This window comes from Mauremys mutica, chromosome 3, assembly GCF_020497125.1.
Source record: "Mauremys mutica isolate MM-2020 ecotype Southern chromosome 3, ASM2049712v1, whole genome shotgun sequence".
Classification (NCBI taxonomy): Eukaryota; Metazoa; Chordata; order Testudines; family Geoemydidae; genus Mauremys; species Mauremys mutica.
Genome location: NC_059074.1, coordinates 89,431,632 through 89,457,129, shown reverse-complemented (window position 1 = coordinate 89,457,129; position 25,498 = coordinate 89,431,632). Strand labels below are relative to the sequence as shown.

Here is a 25,498-nt window from a genome sequence, read left to right as displayed (position 1 = left end):
GGTCCCGCGGCTTTGGTGGAGCTCCCGCAGGCACGCCTGCGGGAGGTCCACCGGAGCCGCGGGACCAGGGGGACCAGCGGACCCTATGCAGGCATGCCTGCGGGAGGTCCACTGAAGCCACGGGACCAGCAGACCCTCCGCAGGTACACCTGCGGGAGGTCCACCAGAGCCGCCTGCCGCCCTCCCGGTGACTGGCAGAGCGCCCCTGCGGCATGCCGCCCCAAGCACGCGCTTGGCGTGCTGGGGCCTGGAGCCGCCCCTGATCACATAAGCACAAGCTTTAGGGCTGTACTCTGTAGTGCTTACTTATGCAGAACTCATGTTGGTAATAGTTGACTTTTGCTTGAGTGAAGACTGACTAAAACTGGGTGAACTATTTTCATCAAATAATTTATTCAATGAATTTAAGCCCTTTTTCAACTCAAGAATTATCCACTAGGAGACTTCAGTTTGCATGAATTTGTTAACTGAAATTATTCCATGAATAGTTTATACAAATATATTTCAACCTGTGAATTTCTCACAAACTGTTAACCATGACTATTCCTTCACTTATTCATGGTTTGCTGTTCACAAGGTGAGATTTGTCACCTAAGAAATATGATATTGATTCCGCTTCCTGATTAGAAGAGTCTCAAATCCCAGAAGAGCCTTGTAAAGAGACGCTCAGATACTAAAGTGATGGAAGCCATATCTATACCTAGAAAGCTACAGGCAGACACTTTCAGTACTAATATAAAGTATCCCAATGTTTTCTCTTACCAGGAACAGACTGGTACATAAAAAATTAATTGTATGAATGTTTGTGGAAAACAAATAAAAGGCAAGTGTCAAAATGAACTTGCAGTTGTTGCCTGAATATTTGTTCATGAATAATTTTATGCAGTATTGAGCTGACTCTATGACCGAATAAAGACTGAAGGATTTGGCTTATGATGTGCAGCAATTATTTTTTACACTATTGTACTTTATAGGACCGAATTCTTTGGTGGTGTACATAGTTTGTTAAAACTTTACTTAAGCCGCGCCCATTTAAACTTTACTTAAGCTGCTACCACAGAGAAGTTGGCTCATGGGCTCTCTAGCAATGAGTAGATAAGGAGAATGGCCTGATATGTGATAACATGCATGAGAGAATTGCTTTAGCTTTTTTTCAAGAAAGCTGCTGCCTCCATAGTCTCTGCTGCTAATTGTTACTAATGGACCATATCAGGATCGTCACAAAAGATGAGGATAAATCAGTCTCACTAACACCAACAACTAACACTAATCCTACAGGTTTCAGTGGTAGATCTTACATGTGTATTATACTCTTGATATTGTAGGGGAAAAGGAACTAAAATGTGAATGCAGAATAGAAATGTCCTTGCCTTGATCACAGTGAATATATTTACTGAAAACAGAACAGATGAGTGGAGGAAATTTACCTGTTAAGAGTTTGATTTAAAAACAGTTCATCTGTGCAGAAATATGGTCCCTTTCGTGATTGGGGAGATTGATGGTAAGATGCTACATGAAAGCCGGCCAGTCTCCCAAGGGAAAAGAGCTTGATGACTGCTTTGTGTTCAGTTTTTACAATATTTCTAAAAATTCTGGAGAAGGGAAAATGTGGTTGTGACCCATGTTCTGAATTCAAAATCCTTATGAGAAATCACAGGGCTACGTGATTAATGCACTTATTATGAGGTATCACAATCACCTCACCAGTACTCTGACTGCTAATTCATCTCACCCCAGACTTATTCTAACTTTCCAACATTTTAGCAGCTGCAGACAATAAAATCAACCTGCCACAAAAATATTTCTTTTCTCTCTATATGTGGAATTTCCTTTCACCCCTTCAGTTTTCCACTGGACCAAGACCAGTTGACAGACAAGATTTTACATTCCTGCACCAGTGACATGTTTAAGTCCCACCATTGCAGAACCCTCCAGAAGCAGAAATGGGAGCTTTCTACCATTACAAAGGAAGGATTCCCAGACTTCCAATGGGAGAAAAAATTAATGACAATGCATTATTTAAATTAAACAGCCACCTTATGATATTTTCTTTATTTAAATGATATGGCATGCTATATGTTGTATACAAAGAACTATTGTATTTGTTGACATTGAACAAATCATCTAATCAAAACCTTTGTTGAATTCTTTATAGTGTTGGGGCCTGATCCAAAGCCTACCGAAGTCAACTGAAAGATTCCCATTGACTCCAGTGAGGTTTGGATTAGGAATCTGAAGCACAGAAGAACTTTCTTTCCATCTTTCTTGAGCAAGCATATAGTTGGAAATGATGGTGTGCCGTGACAGTTTTAGTATGGCATGATGCAACAACTCATTTTTATGCCATAGGCAGTCCAAAATGGCATCCTCCATGCAGCATGACCTCACATATACGGTATGTGCAAGGTCACGCTGTGCAGAGGATGCCATTTTGGGGCTGGACCAGAATCATCCCACAGGTTGGATTTGGGCTGCCAGTTGAATGGCGCACAGCTGGTTGGGCATGCAATGTGTGCATTGCACTCATAGATGGAATGCCACTGATTGGGAGAGAAAGAAAGAATGGAGAAAGAGAGGCCACTATATTTATAAAGATTAAAACTGTTAAAATTAAATCACATTAGCAAAATATTTTAAAAGGCTGAACATGGCTATTAGCTATACTATTTCCTGCCCATCTACAAAGTCCAGCGTTGTCTCTCTTTCCTCACTGATGTCTTTCTTGCCATCTTCAACTAGTCTATGAAGGGTGCTGTAGTGCTGCTCACTGCTGTTGAAAGAGTAGAGTTGAGAAGCGTCTTCCCAGGCCCGGAAGGTTGGCATGGGAAAGGCGTCCGGTTCTTTGTTCTCAAAAAAGCTCGTCAGGTTTCGTTCACTGAGTTTGGTAGCATATAGCTGGAAAAGTTGTTCCAATTGTTCTCTCTCCTTCTCTATGTAGATCCTCCAGAACTTCATTTGGAGGTGGCTGATTTTGGATTGGCACCTGGCACAACAGGTGGTTAACAGAGACAAAAGAGCTGTAGTGACTATGATGCACCATCCTAGAACCTGGAAAAGAAAATAAACAGGCCATGCACTTCAAAAAAACCTGAATCCAAATTGCACTTAGATCAGGAATAACTGACACAGTCACAGTTCTTTGTGTTGAGGATACAGTATTCTTTTCTCAGCCACAGAGTGGATCTCTTAGCCACAGTGTAGATCAATATGGCATATTTATTTTTATTCCTTTTGTACCCAAAACTCCCACTGATGTCAACAGGAGTTCTGTATTTGGAGAAAAACAATAAAATATGTCATAAGTGAGGATCAAGAATATTGAATATGCTACATTTTGTATTTTGCCACAGTTCTGTGTGGTTTTTAAATTATTATTATTAATTTGTATTACTGTTGTGCCTAGAGAGCCGTACTGAGATAAAGGTTTCATTGAGAAAAGTGCAATACATGGACATAGTAAGAGACAGACCTTGCCTCAAACAACTTACAATCTAAATAGAGAAGACCAATAAAGGGTGGGAGAAAGGAACTATTTTACCAGTGGGAAACTGACACACAGAACTATTAAGTGACTTGTCAACAATTACAGGAAGTGAATCCAGATCATCCAAGTCCACTGCCTTAACCACAAGACCATCCTGTGTCTTTTATAGTTTTCTTAGTTGACTGGTAGAAAACCCAAGAAAAGTCAAAATGATCAGCCAAAGCATTTTAAAAATGCACAGCATTATTTTAAAAATGAAGCTTCCCTCCAGCAGGAATGGTGTCTTATTTATATAAATCGATGTCACCAAATAGGGTAGAGAAGATGATATCAAGGTCTCAGCTACACAGATTTCTTCACAGAAATATATGGGTTTATAATATGTTTGAAATTGCTCAGTATGTTTCATCACACCAAGGAAAATATATGTAGGTAGAAGAGGGTAAATTAGCACTAGAGCTGGGTGGGTAACCGCTTTCCTGTCCCACGAGAATTTTTGAGATTTCAAAAAGTGTTTCCATCCTGAATTGGGATGGAAAGTCAAAAGCATAAAAAATTTTCACACACCAATAATACGGAGAAAAAAAAGTGTGTATCAGGTTAATCAAAATGTTTTATTTCAATTTGTAATGAGCTTTTTTAGTATAAGTTAACTAACATTTCAAAACAAAAGCCATTTCAAACAAAAAACCTGAAACTTCCTTCTAAAAATGTCAAAACAGGATGTTTTGACAATTTTACAACTTTTGTTGTCAACATTTTTAGTATTGGGAGATTTGTAGAAACCAGTCCTTTCCTGCGGGATTTCAGCCAGCAGCTCACAGGCCAGTGCTCTAACTACCAGCCCCACACAAACATACCCCAGCTTTTCCAAATTGAAATGCTCAGTTGACAGAATTCCATTGTGCAAAAATGTGTGTTTTCATAAATTAGAAGACCTCAAATGTTGCTGTAAAATGGAATTATCATTCTCCAGAGAGCTCTAATAGTGATAATATGGAGATCTGCAACCTATCATGTAAAAATAATTACCAGGTAAAATCTGTATTTACCTGAGAGAAATATATAAACAATTTGCTCACAGAAATGTGTGAAACAGAATCATACAATCATAGAATATTAGGGTTGGAAGGGACCTCAGGAAGTCATCTAGTCCAACCTCCTGCTCAAAGCAGGACCAGCCAGGGCTTTGTCAAGCCTGACCTTAAAAACATTGAAGGAAGGAGATTCCACTACCTCCCTAGGGAACCCATTCCAGTGCTTCACCACCCTCCTAGTGAAAAAGTTTTTCCTAATATCCAACCTAAACATCCCGCACTGCAACTTGAGACCATTAATCCTTGTTCTGTCATCAGGTACCACTGAGAACAGTCTAGATCCATCCTCTTTGGAACCCTCTTTCAGGTAGTTGAAAGCGGCTATCAAATCCCCCCTCATTCTTCTCTTCTGCAGACTAAACAATCTCAGTTCCCTCAGCCTCTCCTCATAAGTCACGTGCTCCAGCCCCCTAATCATTCCTGGTGCCCTCTGCTGGACTCTTTCCAGTTTTTCCACATCCTTCTTGTAGTGTGGGGCCCAAAACTGGACACAGTACTCCAGATGAGGCCTCACCAATGTCGAATAGAGGGGAATGATCACGTCCCTCAATGAACCAGAATGCTGATGAACCATTTGTTCTTTTATTGACTAAAAATTTTGAGGGAGGTGTTTAAAGAACAGCCTCATTTTGCTTATTTTCAAATCATGCTTGTACTAGCTGGCAGAATTTGTGACATGAACTTTTCCCCATATAATCCATCCTTTTAGCACTTCAGTGCTCCCCTCTGACATGGGGAATGCTGTGCTTCTATGATCTAGCTACTCATGCACAATTAGCTAGCCCGATGACTTTCACTATTTCCCATATACGCAACTTAAGACCAATAGACACACATCCGAGCTTTTAATTCTAATTGTCTGGACACTGATTTTTGTGAACAATAAAATATCCCCCTGCACTGTTTGTAACCCATACATTGCAGGATTCTTCCAGTGCATGAGGACCTGAAAATGAAACTGTCTCCAGCATTGGCAACAGTTATAGATTGATGTGACTGTTGTATGATGATCATTTTCTGACTCTGCAGGATATTTCTTCTGCTTGGGATGCAGTAACCTGGGATGCATCTTTCCCTCATTCCCTTTCTCTTTTTAATTTCTTTAGTTCCTTTTTGCTGAGTTTCCTTATATCACAAAGCAATGAACAAATATAAAATAGAATTGTGAGATATGAGTGAGTAATATGGCTTTACCTTTGTATGTTTTTTGTTATTTCCCTGTAACTGCTATAGTTCTATTTTCCTTCATATAATAAAAACACTTCATATAAAAGTGAAACTAACTAGTCCATTTTCATTATCCGAGATGAGAGAATTGCAAAATGAAATAAGCCTTATAAACTGTTCACAGGAAATCAGCTGTTTAAAAATAGTTTGGGTTTTAATAATCTAAGATGCTATTTGTAACAGAGTTAAAAATCTGTAATTGATTTTTAAAAAAATCTGATAGTATCTCTTTTTTTAACTTTTTAATTACTTCAGCCTTCTCTAGCAATGCAATACATTCTTCTCCCAAGAGTCACTCTCTTTCACTAAAGAAACAAACTTTCTGATTCCAATTTTCTTACTCATGTTGATTTCAGTGATCTACCTGAGGAGTAAGACATTACTCAACTTGAGCAAGTGTATAGAATCTGCCCCTTGCCAATTCTATATTGTTTTGTTGCACTGTACAGGCATTCTGATTTTAAATTACTATGTTAGCACCTGATGTTAGGATCTCATGCTGATAAATCAAAGGAATAATACAAAACTTTATTCTAAATAACAAAGCAGTTATTCTGAATTTCTTACCTGAGACTGTGCTTGAAGTGTCAGTTTTAATTCCTCACTCTCTGAAGAGGACATGGTGGTTTTGCCACAAGCTACTTTGTTCAGCTCTTCCCAGCACCTGATAGATTTGTTATTGCAGAGCGTGTTTAAGTACCCTGGATATTTCAAGCCACTCATGGCACATTCATAAAATGTTCCATTGAGCAAAGCCACAGAAAGCCACATCACAGGAGCTATCAGAACATTTAAGGTGATTTGTCCAAAGACATAAAAGAAACGGCAGCTGTTTCCTTTGGGGAATATTTTCCTGGGATTCAGACAGCAGCCTGTGAAAAGTTTCCACATCCTGCTATTCATGAAATACCCAATAACTAGCAACACCCAGGCTGGGGCAAAGAGAAATACCAAACCATAGATGAAGTTTTCATTGCTGCAGGGACACTTGAAAGCAACGAGAGAAAATAAACGTTCGCTTCCCACTGTCAGTAGAGCCATAAAACTGTAACCAATGGCAGTTTTCCGATGCATAAGGAATTTCAGAATGGTTTGGATGCCGTCCATGTTTGATGTCCACGAAAGAGACAAAAAATGAGGCTTTGTTTATTGTGCAGCAGTTTATAGCAATGTATTAGGGAGGAGCTCTTGAGAAGAAAAATACCCAGCTAGAGGCTGGTTTAGTGCAGCCTAGATAAAGTGATGATGTCATTGTAGATCCTTCCTCACAAATATACCCATATGGGACTAGCTACTGGCAAAGCAGATTTTGTATATCTACAGTATTATTAATCTGTATTGTAACCTGCAATATAGACAATGCTCTGTTGTCAAATAAAATCGCAATCTCAGTTATCATTCCTGTTCTTTGACTGTAGCTTCACATGAGAATGCAACAGAAATACATACTAGATGATCATGGGAATTCTTGAGCAATGATCATCAGTGTTTACAGAAATATACTTAAGTCCTGGGCCCGATTTGGATCTCACATATATTAGCATAAGTGAAGTGTGACTCTGCTGAAGCCAATGGAGTGACCCCAGAGTAAAACCACTGTATGTGGAGGGAATCAGTGCCCCTCTATTACACTATTTGGAATCCAATATAGGCCCAGATTCTCTGCTGTGTCTAGCTTATGTGGGGTTCAGCAGAGTGGGAAGCTGTCAGGGAGCCAGCCATAGCTCCCTGATTCTCTGCCTGGCCTCAGCCCTTACTTCTATTCTCATTGGTAAACTGAACAATAGAATGTAGCATCTAAAAGCTTCTAGCCTGTCTTACACACAAATAGTTTCAAGTGGCAAATTTTTTTGTCCTTTTACAGGTTGCTTTCAAGATGTACCTTGGGGTTACCCCTAGTGTGAGCTGCAGTAACACAACAGAAAATGAATTCTTCTTAATGCTGGACAAGAACCCTTTAGTGGACTTTGTGGAGGAGCTCCCAGCAGGACGATGTTCACTTTGCTACTGTAACCTCCTGTGTGGTGTTATTAGAGGAGCCCTGGAAATGGTAAAGAACTGGACACTGAATTTTCTTATCTCTGTTGTTACCTATAGATGTAGGAAAGTGGAACCACTGGATAAGTAACTGTAATATTACTTATAAATATTTAATCTCAGTATCAGACTTAGCAATAGCAACAACTGCACCCCACCAAATATACCAAGTGAAATGCTGCTCTCAGTTTACACCACAGTAAATTCAGAATTACTCTTTCCAAATAAATGGAGTTGCTCCACTGTTACACTGGTGTAACAGAAGAATTTGGCTCAATATAATAACAGAATTAAGTTATGGTACATCAAAGAACATTATATATTTTATTTTTGAATCTCAGCTTTTACAAAAGCTGAAACAGAACAAATCATATCTCACATCATTTTGAACTTGCAGGGCCAAATTCAACTCTGATATCACTTTACTGAAGACAGTAGAACTGCACCAAGGATACATGTTGTCCACAATCTTCTTTCCTACAAACAATATCTAATTTGCCACATAATATATATTTACTAGGTACTATAAGAATACAGTTTCATGTACAGGGCTGTAACTCAATCTCAAGATTCTGATATCATTTTATAAGGGTATTAACTGAAGTGTTATCATCTTACTATGGGGGGGGGGTGGAATTTGAGATCACAATATGAAGCTCATTTGTTTTATGTTTCATGTCCCCAGAAAAAGCAAAACACCATTCTGACATTAAGCACTACTAACCAAAATACTGGCTTATTGTTAGCAGAATGAAATTTGTATACATGCCTCAATTTATAAGAAGGATATATTTTTAACTCAAATGGGATGTGCAATTCTTAAGGCTCTTTATAGAATTCCTCTATAGCGAAACTTTAGAAAGAGGCCCCTCTTGTGGTGGGAATAAACACCTGGATGAACTAAATGAAAAAAAGGAAGAAAAATTACTTTAAATAAAGTGACCGGGCCTGTTTCTCTCCAGGTTCACTTAGCAGCAGAAGTTACCTTCGTTCAAGACAGACTGAAGGGTGACGATGTGACGGAAATAGGAATTATATTTTTAAAGAAGCTCGAAGACAAAAAGCACAAAAGAAAGAAGTGAAGCTGATAGAAGGAATCCTCTCTAACTTACAATTTGCCCATTTTTACCTATTTAGGAAGAAAATCCACACGGTGGCAATGGCTTCATTGATTCAGGTATAGTTACATCTTAGAGTGGTAAAGACAGTCAGAGCATATACTCAAAATGTACTGTCACCACCTCACAGAATTCAACATACATTCTTAAAAGGGACCAGTCCTTTACTCCTTTCACAAGGAAAATCCCATTGATTTCATCAGAAGTTTTGCCTGAGTAACAAGTGTGTGACTGGGCCCCAAATCTCCATCCTAATTCCTGGTTTTTTTCGTTAGAAATGTGATTGTATTTTCCAGTTTGCTCATTAGTGATGCTTCAAAGATATAAAGAACTGTGCTTGTACTGATATGCTTTTCATTCTAGCCCTTATGTTTGTGAACAAGAAATTGTTTTGCTATAAATTGTGCAGTTTCTCATTCCAATGCATCTTCCTTTGTTTCACTTCTGACTATGGTTTTCCCTTCATTTTACCCAATCTGCTCCTACTGAAATCAAACAGAGATGTGATTCCACTGGGATCAGGTTTTCTGTAGGTAAACATGACAACATGCAGTTTTGTTCAAGTGCATATTGCAGACCTAGAGAATTTTTCTAAATAATGGAATATGGATGCTGTTTGAGACTAAGCACCTTGTGCAGCTTTAACTTGCGTGTTCTTCTTGAGACTATATAGATTGTTAGCAAACTGAAAAAGCATGATGTATTATAATGCACAGTCATCTTAAATATGAGCTTCACCCAAGCAAACTGTAATAAAAAATGCAAACACTATTGTGTTCTTCTCTGTCGAGGTACTTACATGGCCCACATCACCTCAGTTTCTGAGCACCTCGCAATCATTACTTGATTTTATCCTCACAAAATCATAGTGAGGTTTGGAGGTAGTGACCCCATTTTACAGATGGGAAATTGAGGCACAGGGTAAGAACATAAGAACATAAGAAAGGCCGTACCAGGTCAGACCAAAGGTCCATCTAGCCCAGTATCTGTCTACTGACAGTGGCCAATGCCAGGTGCCCCAGAGGGAGTGAACCTAACAGGCAATGATCAAGTGATCTCTCTCCTGCCATCCGTCTCCATCCTCTGACAAACAGAGGCTAGGGACACCATTCTTACCCATTCTGGCTAATAGCCATTTATGGACTTAAGTGTAGATTAAGTGTTTTACCAAAGTAACACAGGAAATCTGTGGCAGAGCTTGGAATTTAGCCCAGGTTTTGAGTCTTGGTCCATTGGCCTACCCACTAGACCATCCTTTCTTAGCCTCCCTCTAGGAGCCAGAATTCCCTATTTTTATTACAATGCAAAATAATCAGTATTAATCAATCAATACAAATGCTGCCCATAGTAAACATATGACCCTGTTACTGAAACCTTTGTCCTTCATCTTCCTTTCCTGCCTTCTTTTGTCTATTAGGTTCCAATCCTGCAATGTGATGTGAATGGGTCGATCTCTATGTTTGTGCAGGGCCCTGGACTTAAATGGCAGGGACTATTGGTGACATCCTGACCACACTGAAGTCAATGAGAGTTTTGCCACTGACTTAAATGGGGCCAAGATTTCACGCCATGTCACCAAATCTTCTAAAATTGTTAGAAATGACTGAGCTTAGTGTTTGCTGCACAGCTCAATGTAGGAAAGTAAGGAGCTTCCACTTTACGCCTTGATTCAGCAAAAACTCAATTACTAGTGTATCCCCACTGAAGTTCTTCCCCATCAACTTATTCACAGTACATTTCAAAAAGCCAGTACACACACACACACACACACACACTTTGATTTCAGTTTTCATTTTTTCCCTCGTTATACAGAGTACGTCCATTATGTGCTAAGGCAGGACAAAGCAAAGCACAAAAAATACTGATGCATAATTAAAAAAAGAAAAAAGTATCCATTAGAGTTCACATTTTATAAAGGATGACCTTCTTCGTGCTGAGGGTCAGCACAAAGCCTGTACATTGATTAATTTAGTGGGACTTAAGTGGTGCAGAGCTTAGGTCTCATGTAGAGTGTGAAAAAAATATTTACAGGTTCAAAAGATGGAAAAGGCTATTTCCTTTAAAAATCTCAGATTATAAAAATTCAGTTAACCCCAGTCTGCCGGTTCCTCAGTCCATGAACTCAATGGAATATTTGCCATTGACATCAGTGGTGAAGGATCAAGCCCAATGTACACTGACTGCTCCACACTTACAACCCTTTAACTCCTTTCAAGATGTATGCAGAAGCAGACAAAGTCGTTAACAAAGTACAGCACATTGAAATTAGTAAGTGCTGGCCTCAGTACCAAGCATAATGAAGCTGAACAGTATCAAATTCTACTGTTTCACTGGTTTTCTTTCGGTTGCATACCCAATTCTAGGAAAGAAGAACAATGACAATTTCATTTATGAAAAACAGTAACATTAAGGGTGTATTTGTTTTGTTTAAATAACATGAGCACAGTAGACACACATGAGAGAAGAGGGAACATCCCTTGGAAAGCTATTTGGTTAGTCTGTGTGGGACAATGGACCTCATGGAACTGAACTGAGTCCTGGGTTGTGCTATTAGAGCTCGGAAGACATTTGCCATCTTGCCTGAGGAGGTGCTATAGAAGTTTGGTGGGAGAGAGAAATTATGGCAGAAAACAGGTCATTACCAGAAAAACAGAAATGAAGATTGAAAAGTGAAAAATGTAGTGAATTATATTAAATTATAATGCTAATGAAAGCTGACATTAGCTAAACTGTTTCTCCTTCACCTAAGTTTACCATTGTATCTTGTGCCTCATTGGAATCTTTCATGCTGTCTTCCACTAGTTTATGAAGTGTGCTGAAGATCTGCTGGTTAATGTTGAAAGAGTCCAAAGCAGAAGCTTCTTCCCAGGCCCGGAAACTTGGCATGGGAAAGGGTTCCAGTTTCTTGTTCTCAAAAAAGCTTTTCAGATTTCGTTCACTCAGTTTGGTGGCATAGTCCTCAAAATATTTTTCAAATTGTTCCTTCTCCTTCTCAGTGTAGATCTTCCAAAACCTTTTTTGGAGATGGCTGGTATTAGATTGGCAGTGACCATAACAAGTGATCAACAAAGACAGAAAAGCAGCAGAAACTATCACACACCACCCTACGACCTGTTAAAGAAAGGATAATTTGGTATCGAAGAACAAAGAAAAGGCTATAATAAAAAAGCTGATCGCAAACTCAAATTAGATTGAGAATAACTAGTGTTATTCTGGTTCTTACTGTTGCACTGAGACTGTGTTCTTTAAATGCTCAGGGCTGGTCTACACTACGGGGGGAAATCGATCTAAGATACGCAACTTCAGCTACGTGAATAACGTAGCTGAAGTCGAAGTATCTTAGATCAAATTATCTACCGTCCTCACGGCGCGGGATTGACGTCCACGGCTCCCCATGTCGACTCCGCTACCGCCGTTCGGGTTGGTGGAGTTCCGGAGTCGACAGGAGCGTGTTCGGGGATCGATATATCGCGTCTAGATGAGACGCGATATATTGATCCCCGAGAAATCGATTGCTACCCGCCGATACGGTGGGTAGTGAAGACATAGCCTCAGTATAAAAACCTTGAAAAGTGGTAATAAAATACAAGATTTTGAAAATAAAGGGATCCACCCAGTGTCAATTCTATTCACAAGCAGAGGCCCTGAATTCCTAAGGACCATCACTAGAGTCAGAGATTAAATTGGATGTCATTTTCAGGATCATATGATCTACACAGCTATGTAAATATTATTTTTCTGTATACTGCACCTTTACATTTTGAACAGCTCTAACCAAAAATTAAGTCTCAGCACTTTAAACATAGGGATTATGGACTTGATCCACAGCCCACTGAAGTTGATAGAAAGACTCCCATTGACTTTAATGGGCTTTGGATCAGGCCCTATTAGTATAAATCCAAAATCCATGTAATAAATCTTACTGTCTGAAGTGTTAATGAATTCTTATGACACATTATTATATATATTTAGAATGATTATTGTATGTACACATGAACTAACGGAATGTTTGTCTACACTACTAAATGGTTGAAAGTGAAGTGCGCAATTTAAAATAATTGCTGGGGTACTTCATATCTTGCTATTAAGAAAAGAGAAAGTCTAAATGAGGCCTGTTCAAAGGAATGAGCCCTCTAACAAGGTACAAATATGTTTTTCTTCCTAATTTTAAACTCAATAAAGCTTTATTCCAAAAGAATTGTCTCTGGATGTTTAACATTGTTGTTCTACTGTTGCCTTCAGGGTCAGCCCAAGACTTGGAGAAATCCTGGGGGCCGTATACTTTGGAGGAGCCTTGTTGTATTATGAGCTACCCTAAAAATGACCAACCACTGTCCCAAAACCCTTCAAGATGTACGGAAGGGTTAGGGTTAGGCTTAGGCTTTTCCCTTCCCAGTCCTCGAAACCCTGCCTACCATTCCTTTACTTTGATTAAACCTTTTGCTCAGCCCTCTTCCCAAAAACGTCAAGCAACCTGAATTCTCTAGCCACATTGCTAAAATTCTCCCACCTCCCTCTGTTGGCAAATATCCTATCAAGCTCTTCTGAGCTGCCAAACCCTTCCACACCTTGGTGTGCTATGCTGCTTACAGAAATCTGCCTGAGGCGCTGGATATTTCACTTCTCTGACACTCCCACAAAACGCAGTCTGAATCCTGCTTGCATTGCAATGAAATATGTATTTGAAATTTTTTAAAATGATAGTTAAACTCTCTGGACACTTGATTTTAGGACCTCATGATAAAAAAAAAGGATAACACAAAGCATGATTGAATTAAAATGATATCTTACCTGAGATTCCGCTTGAAGTGTTAGTAGGATCTCCTCAGTCTCCCAAGAGGACAGGGAAGTTTGGCCACATGCTACTTTGGGAAGCTCTTCCAAGCACTTGTTGGATTTATTGTGGCAAAGCATCTCCAGGTACTTCAGATTTTTTGAGCCACTCATGGCACATTCATAAAAAGTCCCATTGAGCAAAACCACAGAAAGCCACATCACAGGGGCTACAAAAGCCTTTAAGGTGATCTGGCCAAAGGCATGAAAAAAATGGCAGTGCTTCCCTTTGGGAAATAGTTTCTTGGGGTTCACACAACAGCCTGTGAAGAGCTGCCAGGTACTGCCATTCAATGCAAACCCAACAAATAGTAGTACCAAGGCTGGGACAAAGAGATACACCAGCCCATACGTGTAGTTTTTGTTGCTGCAAGGACACTTAAAAGCAGAAAGAGAAAATAAATGCTCACTTCCCACTGTTAGCAGTCCCATCAAACTGTAACCAATTGCTTTCTTTTGGCTACTGAGGAATTTGAAAACTGTTTGGGAGATACCCATGTTTGAACTGATGAACCCCACAAAACAGGAGAAAAGTGAGGCATTATCAGTGGGACAAGTGCTATTTCTAGCACTTGTTTGGGTGGAGTTTTTTATTAAGGAAAAAAACAAGTCTCTCTGGTTTGGGGCAGCTCAGATGAAGTGAACAGTCATTCGTCATCATTAATAAATCTTTCTTCAAATGGCACACGTACAGCAGCAAACGGCACACATACAGCAGGCCCTTCCTTTGTCAGTGGGCAAGTAGACCAATCCTACCCCAGGCTCAGTTTTGTCCTGTGCAATTTATAGTTGCCCACTAGTTCTGGCTAGTTCCTTTGGATCACACTGAGCAATGTGAGCCTTAGTGTCTACTGAGAAGTTATATTAGCCATAGCATTTGTTTCTCATTTACAATAGCTATGAAATAATAAATAATAATTAAGAGAAAACCCGGTAGTTGAAATTACCTCTTCTGCAATGGATTCTGCCACTCACCACTCGCTGCCCCTCCTCGTAGCTCATCTGGGGAGTCCGCACCCCAGTCAGCCCGTTGCCTCAGTCACTTGCTCTGCAGCGTCTCTCTCACTAGTCAGGAGCTGCAGTGTCTCTGCTTCCTGGCTTAACCCTCTGGCCACATCACAATCATCCTCTGCTTCCAGGGTCTCATCAGAAGCTCTTTCCACAAAGTCTCAGGCAGACGCCATATCCACGCACTAACTGTGCCACTCCTGCAGTGGCTGGTAGGGGAACCTAGACCCAACTTCTACTCTGGGTTCCAGTCCAGGGACTCTCAAACCAGCAGTTCAGGTCTATACTGTCTTAGACTTTGCTGCTCCTTCCCTGGACTGCTTCTTACACTGCCCCTTTTTCAGGCGTCTGGTCTCCACCTAGTACCAGAGTGTGTGACTGCAGGCTCACCTCATGGCTACCTCCTCTATCCTCAGCTCCTAGGCATTATAGGAGCCCCCTGCCTGTTCCTGCCCAGGTGAGCTTCATTCAGTGGCTACGTCTACACTACCCGCCGTATCGGCGGGTAGCGATCGATTTTTCAGGGATCGATATATCGCGTCTCATCTAGACGCGATATATCGATCCCCGAACGCGCTTATATCGATTCCGGAACTCCACCACCGCGAACGGCGGTGGCGGTGTCGATATGGAGAGCCCCGGAGATCAATCCCGCGCCGTGAGGACGGGTAAGTTATCGATATAAGATACTTCGACTTCAGCTACGTTATTCACGTAGCTGAAGTTGCATATCTTATATCGATTTTTCCCCTTAGTGTAGACCAGCCCTCCGTTACTATCATCGCCCCTTAGCTCCCCAGCAGGTGCAGCCTTCGGCTAACTGGCCTCTCGTAACCCCTTCAGCACTAGTGTGAGGTGAACACCCCATCACACTCTCGCATTGATCCTGAATCTATGACCATTAAAACATTTTCATTTAACCAGCATGCTGTGAATGTGTGCTGTGTATCGCACAAACACAAGTGGTACTGACATTTAATCACACGTAAGATGCATCCTGATGATATGGCAGAAGGACGTTATGACAGAATGGAGAATTTTTGGGTGACATGACTTTGACCTCCCCGACAGACATGTGATAGGATTGTTACTACTGTTATTATCGATTGTCTACTTTAATCCCTAGAGTTGTAGCTGTTACAGCCTCGTAGGTCTGGGTACGTCAGTGCTCAGCCTGACACCTCCACTTTGCTCACTCGTCCAAGTGATTTTTTTCAGGCATGAAAGTCCTATCCATACACGGGCTTGAAGCTGCGTTTGAAATCATAGTTGTAAAACAGCTTGTGCTCACATTCAGTGAAGTTACAGGGTGTGTTAGAGCAGTGCTCAGAAACCACTGTACAGGGTATCTATCCTAAGATTATCCCCCAGGAGCACATTTTCTCCATTTCTCTCCTATTTAGCCTCCCAGATCCACCTTCTGGACATCAGCCATTGTACCATTTCAGTGGTTACTGAGGCAGATTTGGGGCTAACTTATTTATTTCACGAACAATAAGAAATAACTTTCAAGTGAAGCATATTGTTGCTCCCGCTGTATGCTCTGCCTCTGTCTCTGCCTCTGCAAGGTCCCTGTCTGAGAGTTGGTCTAAGAAAGTCAACGGAATGGGCTTGTCTTCAGTACCACTGTCACGCTGTCTGGAGTAGCTCACAACCAAGAGAGCCAGTCTCAGGTCAGACTGTCAGACAATAGGGCACACACTCAAACTGGTGGTATATTCTATAATTTGATTTCACCAAGTCAGTAACCACTGTTCCCTCCTGGATAACTATAGCAGTCTTACCATGGAAACACAAAGAGTCCTGCTTAGTCTCTCCAGCACATCTTGCCATCTAGCCAAACTGGACTAAGTGATGAAAAGTTATTAAAAGCAAGAATAGCCACTCATTAGGTTGCTCCCAACCCCCAAGGGCCAGTCTCTTACCCCAGGTCAATGGATACTCTTGACCTCTCACCAAAGACAATGTTGTAGTCAATTTCTCTAGTAAACTAACTAAAGATTTACATGCATCCGAGGAAGTGGGTATTCACCCATGAAAGCTCATGCTCCAATACAGCTGTTAGTCTATAAGGTGCTACAGGACTCTTTGCTGCTTTTAAAGATTTATTAGCTAAGGAAAAGAAATGAGAGTTATTGAGAGGTTAAAGCAGATAAAATAAATTACAGGTGAGTCAGAGTTTGTAAATCAAAATGATTAGCAGAGGTGTAGTAATCTGCTGGTTTTCGATAAATCTGTCAGGGCTAACAGCTTTGCAGATCTCTGTCTTGTATCTGGAACACCCCCTGAAACAGCTCAGAGATACAGAATCACTCGCAGAGTTCATTCTTATAGCTGTCTTCCCCAGAAAGCAGTCTGTTGTGTGTTCCCATTATATCAAAGGTCTATAGATTTCCCATTGCTGAACACAATGACCCATGCTTTTAAATTAGAATGCTTCTCATTTACAGTTCAAAGGCTTCAATCCTGGTTGTAGGGCAATTCAATTACAGAGATTACATTTAATTCAATTACATACACATTGCATTTAGCTACAGCCATCCAGACAATCTTTCATTAGTTTTCCTGAACAATATAATAACTGGAAACAATCCTTCATTAGTTTTCATGCAGTTTTACACATTAAGTAAATTCTCATCTAAACACTAATACATCCTTTGATCTAGGGCTAATTAAGTACAGGGATATATATATATAATGTAAAGTGTAATGTAATAAAATCCAACAGGTTATAGATAAATGAAGACAATACCGTCACATTTCCTTTGAATTATGTTAACACACAAGTGAATTGGCCTGATCACATTACAATGCCTTTTGACACTCCTTTTGATTTCTCTTAGCATGCAAGTGAATTAGCCTACTGCTTTGGCCTGAGCTGGCAACCTGTTAGACAGCATCACAACAACATTACTGGTTTTGAAGTGAAGAATTAAGTGAGCTGATGTCCAGAGCACTCTCCTTCTGTAGGCTGGCTCTCTCCATTGTCGGTGTGTCTCATTTTATACCTCAGGGAATGAAGTTCCTCACACCAACACACAGAAATGTCTGAACATTTAGTCTCTCCGCGTGCATAGATTATGATACGTTATGCTTACCTATTGCCTTTCATCCAAGGATTTCAAAGCACTTTTGTAAGCAATCATTAATAATCTTTACCAACCGCACGGGCTCCATATAGTTATGTGAGATAGATACAGTTAATTCCTCCAGTTATAATGATGGAGAAAACTGTCCTACTTTAACAATGGGGACAAAGGAGCTAAATGACCTACCCCCAGGTCACTGACAAGCCCCACGGGAACCTAAGAGTTTTGATTCTTATTTATTATTATTTGTATCGCAGTATAGTTTGTTAGCCCCAGTCTGTGATTGTGTGAGGCCCTATATAAATATATAACCAAAAGGCAGTTCTTGCCCCAATGATCTTACAACTTGAGTATTAAAATGAGAATCTAGGTAAGACAAGACAATTTACTGTAATTTTCTGTTCTAACCACTCCATTCCTCAGAAACACAGAGGAAAATCACTGCACAACTTTTTGTAGTGATAATCAGGATGGCCCAATTCAAACAGTTGACAAGAAGGTATGAGTAACAGTAGGGGAAAAATTAGCCTGGGCAAATAGTTTTTACTTTGTGTAATGACCCATCCACTCTCATCCTGATTATCACTACAAAAGTTTTTTTTCTCCTCCTGATAATAGCCCACCTTAATTGATTAGTCTCGTTAGAGTTGGTATGGCAACACCCATTTTTTCATGTTCTCTGTGTATATATATCTTCCTACTGTATTTTCCACTTCATGCATCCGATGAAATGGGTTTTAGCCCACAAAAGCTTATGCCCAAATAAATTTGTTAGTCTCTAAAATGGCACAAGTACTCCTTGGTCTTTTTGCTGATCCAGACTAACACAGCTACCACTCTGAACCTGTCACCATGCTGAGGATAAATTGGTTTGTCATTAAGTACTTTATGTAGTTTTTCATTCTGAGCTAACAGATAACAGTTGTTTCCTTTACTCTGTAATTCCATAGCCCCCTCCTGTATTTTATAGACCAAATGCCAACAGTGGGGGTGGAACTATACCTTTTACTGGTTTGAGGATAGACTCAATAACCTAGAAGACTTTTCCAGCCTGTAATTACTATGACCTTAAAATACAGCAGTGGGGGTTTTTTTAGCTGATGCATCTGTCAGAGTCACAGTTCTGTGTGAGAAACAGGCTTTTCTCTTCTGCTGAGAAGTTCCAAGTTATTTGTAGTACACTGCTTTACAAAACCACAGCTCATGCATATTGCAATTAGAAATGACAGCATCACATCCCCACTGAGGTGTTCATAGTGGGAAACAGCCTGCCACTGAGGTTTCATTCTGTCAAGTGCTGAGTCCTGAGATTCTGAGCTGTCAATGTGTGCCAGATGCAATGATAAAAGCACCAATACACAGCTGAATGTTTTCAAGGTAAACTGAATTAATGTTTTTACTGCAGTTAGTTACTGAGATGTGAAATATAGCACAGCATGTTCTTTGTTATGTCCAGTTTCTACAGGTGCCAGCAAACGAAGCTGCAAACAGGGGAGTATGAGTGGGAGTTCTGTTGGAGGAGAGGAGAGGAGCCAAGCCCCTAGTCCTTAGAAGCAGCGAGTGAGTTTTTGTGGGTGTTGTGTGTTTAATGGGCCCACGAAGCACTGTGGATGGGATGGAGATTAAAGAAAATCTAGGCATGGCTCAACACCTAAACAAAAGTTTGCCTCCATTTTTAATGAGGCTAATGAAGTACTATGGGAGAGTGGCAGGATGCCTAATGACAATGAGGATATGAAGATAGAAATTACCACATCTGAGTGAAGGCAAACTCAAACAGCTTAATAGGACTAAATCGAGGGGCGGGGGGAACTGGTGCATGAAATTGCAAGCCCAATAGCAAGGATTTTTAATGAATCTGTAAACTCAGGGGTCATACTCTATGACTGGAGAATTGCTAATATAGTTCCCATTTTTAAGAAAGGGAAAAAACGTGATCCAGGAAACCACAGGCCTGTTAGTTTGACCTCAATTGTATGCAGGGCCGCCCAGAGGGTTCAGGGGGCCTGGAGCAAAGCAATTTCAGGGGCCCCTTCCATAAAAAAAAGTTGCAATATTATATTTTTTACATTTCCAAATACATGATACTAACCAGTGAAATACATTTAAAAATTAATTTTTAATAATTTGAAAATACATGAAATACATGTATTAAATGCTTTAATGCATTAAATGCTTTAATGGTATGTATACATTTGCAATTACATAATGGGCTGTTGCTGGGTGATGGTGATGGTTGGTGCCAATGGGCTATCACTGCCTGGGGGTGGTGCTGCTGTTGTCCAGGGCTGGGTGGGGAGCTGGGCTCTGGGTCGGGGGGTGCCCGGGTCAGAGGGGCTGGGCTCGGAGTTGGAGGTCAGGGCTGTGGGGGGAGGAGGTCAGGGTGGTGTCTGGCTCAGAGGGGCTGGGCTCCGAGTTGGAGATCAGGGCTGTGGGAGGGGTCAGGGGGGTGCCTGGGTCAGAGGGGCTGGGCTCTGAGCTGGGGGTCAGGGGAGTGTCCAGCTCAGAGGGGCTTACCATGCTGCTTACTCCTGCCTCCCCCCTCTCCTGGAGCCTCAGCACGCCACATCTAGAAGTGGCCCTGGACAGAGCTAAAGCGGCCTGGCTCCACAGAACTTGAGCTCCTGCCTCTTGGCCGCAGCTCGCAGCCCCGTCCCCTTACCACGCGGCTCTGAGCGGGGAGGAGCTCAGGCCCCAGCAGAGCCATGCCACTTTAGCTCTGTCCAGGGGCACTCCTGGGCGTGGCGCGCTGAGGTGCCGGGGGATGGGGGAAGGCAGAGGCGGGGAGGAGCCTCTGACATTCTTGTGGGGGCCCATGCAGGGCCCGGGGCAAATTGCCTCACTTGGTCCCCCCTCTGGGCGGCCCTGATTGTATGGAAGGTCTTGGAACAAATTTTGAAATAGAAAGTAAAGGACATAGAGGTTAATGATAATTGGGCTAAAATACAACATGGTTTTACAAAAGGTAGATCGTGCTAGACCAACCTGATCTCCTTCTTTGAGAAGATAACTGATTTTGTAGACAAAGGAAATGCAGTAGATCTAATCTATCTGGATTTTAGTAAGGCATTTGATACATTTCTGCATGGGAATTATTAGTTACATTGGAGAGGATGAAGATTTAATATGAGAATTGAAAGGTGGATAAGGAATTGGTTAAAGGGGCGATACAATGGGTCATATTGAAAGGTGAACTCTCAATCTGGAGAGAGGTTACTATTGGCTTTCCTCAGGTATTGGTCTTGGGACCAATCTTATTTAACATTTTTATTACTGACCTTGGCACAAAAAGTGGGAGTGTGCTAAGAAAATTTGCGTATGACACAAAGTTGGGTGGTCTTGCCAATAAGGAGGAGGACTGGAATATCATACAAGAAGATCTGGATGACTTTGTAAACTGGAGTAATAGAAATGGGATGAAATTTAATAGTGCAAAGTGCAAGGTCATGCATTTAGGGACAAAAAACAAGAATTTTTACTATAAGCTGGGGACATCTCAGTTGGAAGTGATGGAGGAGGAGAAAGACCTGGGTGTATTGGCTGATCACAGGATGACTATGACCTGCCAATGTGATGTGGCTATGAAAAAGGCTAGTGCGGTCCTAGGATGTGTCAGGCAAGGTATTGCCAGTAGAGAGAAGGAAGCGTTAGTACCATTATACAAGGAAGTGTTAGTACCTTTATACTGTTGAAATCTCATCTGGCATACTGTGTACAATTCTGTTCTCCCATGTTTAAGAAAGATTAACTCAAACTGGAGCTGGTACTGAGAAGGGCTACTAGTATGAGCCAAGGAATGGAAAAGCTACCCTATGAGAGAAGAGTCAAAGAGCTTGGCTTACTTAGCCTAACTAACAGAAGGCTGAGGGGAGATATGATTGTTCTCTATAAATTCATCAGAGGGATAAATACCAGGGAGGGAGAGGAGTTATTTAAGTTAAGCACCAATGTGGACACAAGAACAAATGGATATAAACTAGCCATAAACAAGCTTAGGCTTGAAATTAGATGAAGGTTTATAACCATTAGAGGAGTTAAGTTCTAGAACAGCCTTCCAAGGGGAGTAGTGGGGGCAAACAACCTAACTGGCTTCAAAACTGAGCTTGATAAGTTTATGGAGGGGATGGTATGATGAGACTGCCTACAATGGCATGTCACTGATTAGTGAGTGCTAGCAGCAAATATCTCCAACAGATGGTGATTGGACACTAAACAAGGAGAGATCTGAGTTACTACAGAGAATTCTCTCCCAGGTGTCTGGCTGGTGGGTCTTGCCCACATGCTCTGGGTCTAACTGATCACAATATTTGGGGCTGGGAAGGAATTTTCCTTCAGGTCAGATTGGCAGAGATTCTGGGGATTTTCTGCCTTCCTCTGCAGCATGGGGCACAGGTTATTTCAGGTTTAAACTAGATTCTCTGTAATTTGAAGTCTTTAAACCATGATTTGAGGACTTAAGTTACTCAGCCAGAGGTTAGGGGTCCATTACAAGAGTGGGTGAGTGAGGATATATGGACTAGATGACCATGCTGGTCTCTTCTGACCTTAAAGTCAATGAGTCTATGAGTGATTCTATTATATACTCCTTAAGTAAAATCTGGTCCCATTTAAGTCGATGTGAGTTTTGCCACTGACTTCAGTGGGGCCAGGATTTCACCCTTTTCCATGGTGCAACCATCTATAACAGAATTACTCTTGTTAGTAGTCAATGAGCAAATTAACTCTTATATGTGACAGAGAAAGGTAGGACGTTTTTAACTGAATGATGTTTACTGGGTATCACAAACTAAAGGCACAATGAAAATGCACTATCTTGTTACTGTGCTGGGATGACCAAAACCCTAAGCAAAGTACTGAATCCAGGGATAACATGCATTTTTGACTTCTCAACACACAAAATCACTAATTTGAGTTCTCTTTATTTACATTTTTATAGTTTCACTGTTTACAATAAGAATATAGTCTTCCAGGCCAGGTGTCTCCAGTCAGTTAAACTAGGCTCTTCTTTTCTGGTTTGTTTTTAAAGTGACCGAAAAAGAAGTTTTATGGAGTTCAATATTTATTGTGGATTAATGGTTTCCAAGTTAAATTTGCCCAGTTTACAAGTAAAGAAAATGGAGTAGGGGGTAGAGGATGGAGAGGCAACCAAGTAAATTCAACCTGAGATCTCAACCTGGGCTTTTCTGGCTCATGCACAGTCACCAGAAATGCAGTTTCTGCTTATTAATTGCTAGAAAATGCCCTCCTACTCAGCCATTAGTACCGGTATTATTTAATTATAGTGACTGCATATTTTTAATCCCTTTATTATTACTGTGTGCCTATGCTAGGTATATTCATATCTTCGTAGCATTAAAAATCTTTACCCAGACTGTATAAAAAACAAAATTAATCAAGCCTTGGATTGTCGCCACTGAAAGTATATTTTCCTGAGTGTTGATTTCAGATGTGTTGCTGGCTTACGCCTGAATACACAAAAGGAGTTAGCCATTTAGAAAATCACTACAAAGCCTAAGTTAGGGGCCTGAGTTCCTTGACAGTGAATGGGGAGAGAGAGGTGCCTTAGACTCCAATCCACAAAAGCCAGCCTGCTAGGAGGGGTGCTGCCACTAAGCCTGGACCATCTCAGAGATAGGCGCCTGAGTTTGGCCTGCAGTGCTGCTGATCTCTGCTTGGGATTCTCAGCTGCAAGCGCTCTCCTGACGTTAGGCACCTATGCTGTTAATAAGAAGTCTGGAGTAGGGGGCAGCAGGAGGACCCAGTAGTTAGGCTACACAGCTGAGGTGTGAGAGACCCTCAGTGCAAGTCCCCCGCTCTACCTGAGGGGTAGAAGGGCTTTGAATGGGGTCTGTTACCTCACAGTGAGTGTTCTCGCTGCTGAGCTATGGGATATTCTGATGCAGAGCTCCCTCAGTCTCTCCCGTTGAAGCTGTTGCATTCTAATTAAAGAGTCACTGGAGCAGGAGCACCGGATCCTGCACCTGCCACCTGAGCACCTTAACCCCCAGGCTACAGAGTCATTCTCACGCTTGTGCGCTCTCTCCCCGGTCAAAATGACACTTTAACTCTTCCCCCTGCTGTTTTGTGTGAACTCACCTGAGGGCCCTCATCCAGTTGGCTTGCTCAGGCTGCCTACTGGATTGGGCCCCACCCAGGATGACGTAGGTGGACTAATGCCTATCTTCCCCAGTTTGTGAATTGGTCTGCAGGTTAGAGGGTTTTGGTGGGAGATAGACATACAGGTGTCTAGAGGCAGGCAGCAGTGTGCATACCCAGAGGCAGAAACATAGGTGCCCAGGGAACTTTTATTGCAAAAACTTTGGCATCAACTGAGTTTAGGCCTCTACAGGGTTCAGTGGGAGTTTTGTGCATCACTATGGTCCCAGAACTGGGGCTTAGGTGCCTAAAATGGACTCAGGCACCTAACTCATTTTGTGCATTCAGACCTTAGAGACAGATCTTTGGGCAGCATGATGCTAGCAGTGGAGCAACTTAGTAGACTATGTTGCAATCTCTGACCAACTCAGACTGTGGTAAAGTAGAACTGAAGTTACCACAAAGGAAGTTTTTAGTTTCACTACTATGGTGCAGTTCTGCTTGTGCACAAATAGTAATGCTCGCATATTTCAGTCCAGCCAACCAAACTCTAGGCCATCATTTAGAGCAGTGGTTCTTAACCTTTACTACAGCCCGGTTCTCAAAATATGTTCTCGCACCCTTTATCAAAAATCAAAATATGTTCTCGCACCCCTTAAACCTAGATATATTTTTGTTTGTATATTACAGTAATTGTTAAAAATGTATAATGTTAATAAATACATAGGTTTGATAAAACAAAGTAGTTGTACTTACATGCCTGCACTTAATTTGAGTTTTCGATGATTTACCTTCTAAAAAAATCTGGCATGTCTCACACCCCAGAAAGGGAATCTCGTACTCCCCATCCCCCGGGGGTGTGTGCAGCCCAGGTTAAGAACCACTGATTTAGAGTTATTACTTACTGAATGTTCACAACATACTTGGAACTACATATTATTTGAAGGGATGACCCTTTCCTAGATAGCTTGCAGACTAAAGACAGACACAGGTTAGTCCACCGCTTGCTTGAAGTTATCCTTCAAGAGGCATTTTCATGTCACTTAATTAATAAATTAGGTTATATATTCAGATTCGTGCTCGGTATTTTCCTGCCTTTCTTTGGTCTCCTATAAGAACATAAGAACGGCCATACTGGGTCAGACTAATGGTCCATCTAGCCCAGTATCCAGTCTTCCAATAGTGGCCAATGCCAGGGCTTTCAGAGGGAATGAATAGAACAGACAATCATCAAGTGATCCATCCCCTGTCGCCCATTCCCAGCTTCTGGCAAACAGAGGCTAGGGACACCCTGACCACCTTCAGTAACAACCACTGATGGCCCTATCCTCCACAAACGTATCTAACTCTTTTTTGAACCCCATTATAGTTTTGGCCTTCACAACATTCCATGGCAATAAGTTCCACAGGCTGACTGTGTGTTGTGTGAAGAAGTACTTCCTTATATTTGTTTAAAACCTGCTGCCGATTAATTTCATTGGGTGACCCATGGTTTTTGTGCTATGTGAA

General features: G+C 41.3%; 3 protein-coding genes across 4 annotated transcripts in view; 1 reads left to right on the top strand and 2 right to left on the bottom strand.

The window, feature by feature from the left end:
- Positions 1 to 9,673, top strand: part of TRAPPC3L (trafficking protein particle complex subunit 3L) — a 42,183-nt gene extending 32,510 nt beyond the window's left edge. For both annotated transcript variants that reach the window (XM_045010990.1, XM_045010991.1), the window contains 2 exons: positions 7,673 to 7,858; positions 8,808 to 9,673. In XM_045010990.1, the coding sequence (XP_044866925.1) occupies positions 7,673 to 7,858; positions 8,808 to 8,927 (306 nt within the window). In that variant the 3' untranslated portion in view covers positions 8,928 to 9,673. The remainder of the gene's footprint in view (positions 1 to 7,672; positions 7,859 to 8,807) is intronic.
- On the bottom strand, positions 2,659 to 6,915 carry LOC123367011 (calcium homeostasis modulator protein 5-like). Its single transcript, XM_045010987.1, has 2 exons — positions 6,376 to 6,915; positions 2,659 to 3,048 (listed from the first exon to the last, which is right to left on the bottom strand). Exons 1-2 carry the CDS (start codon positions 6,913 to 6,915, stop codon positions 2,659 to 2,661), a joined length of 930 nt encoding a protein of 309 aa, XP_044866922.1.
- Positions 9,674 to 11,687: 2,014 nt separating the features above from the next.
- On the bottom strand, positions 11,688 to 14,294 carry LOC123367012 (calcium homeostasis modulator protein 5-like). Its single transcript, XM_045010988.1, has 2 exons — positions 13,755 to 14,294; positions 11,688 to 12,074 (listed from the first exon to the last, which is right to left on the bottom strand). The coding sequence occupies exons 1-2, from the start codon at positions 14,292 to 14,294 to the stop codon at positions 11,688 to 11,690; spliced, it is 927 nt and encodes a 308-aa protein (XP_044866923.1).
- Between the last annotated feature and the right edge of the window lie 11,204 nt (positions 14,295 to 25,498).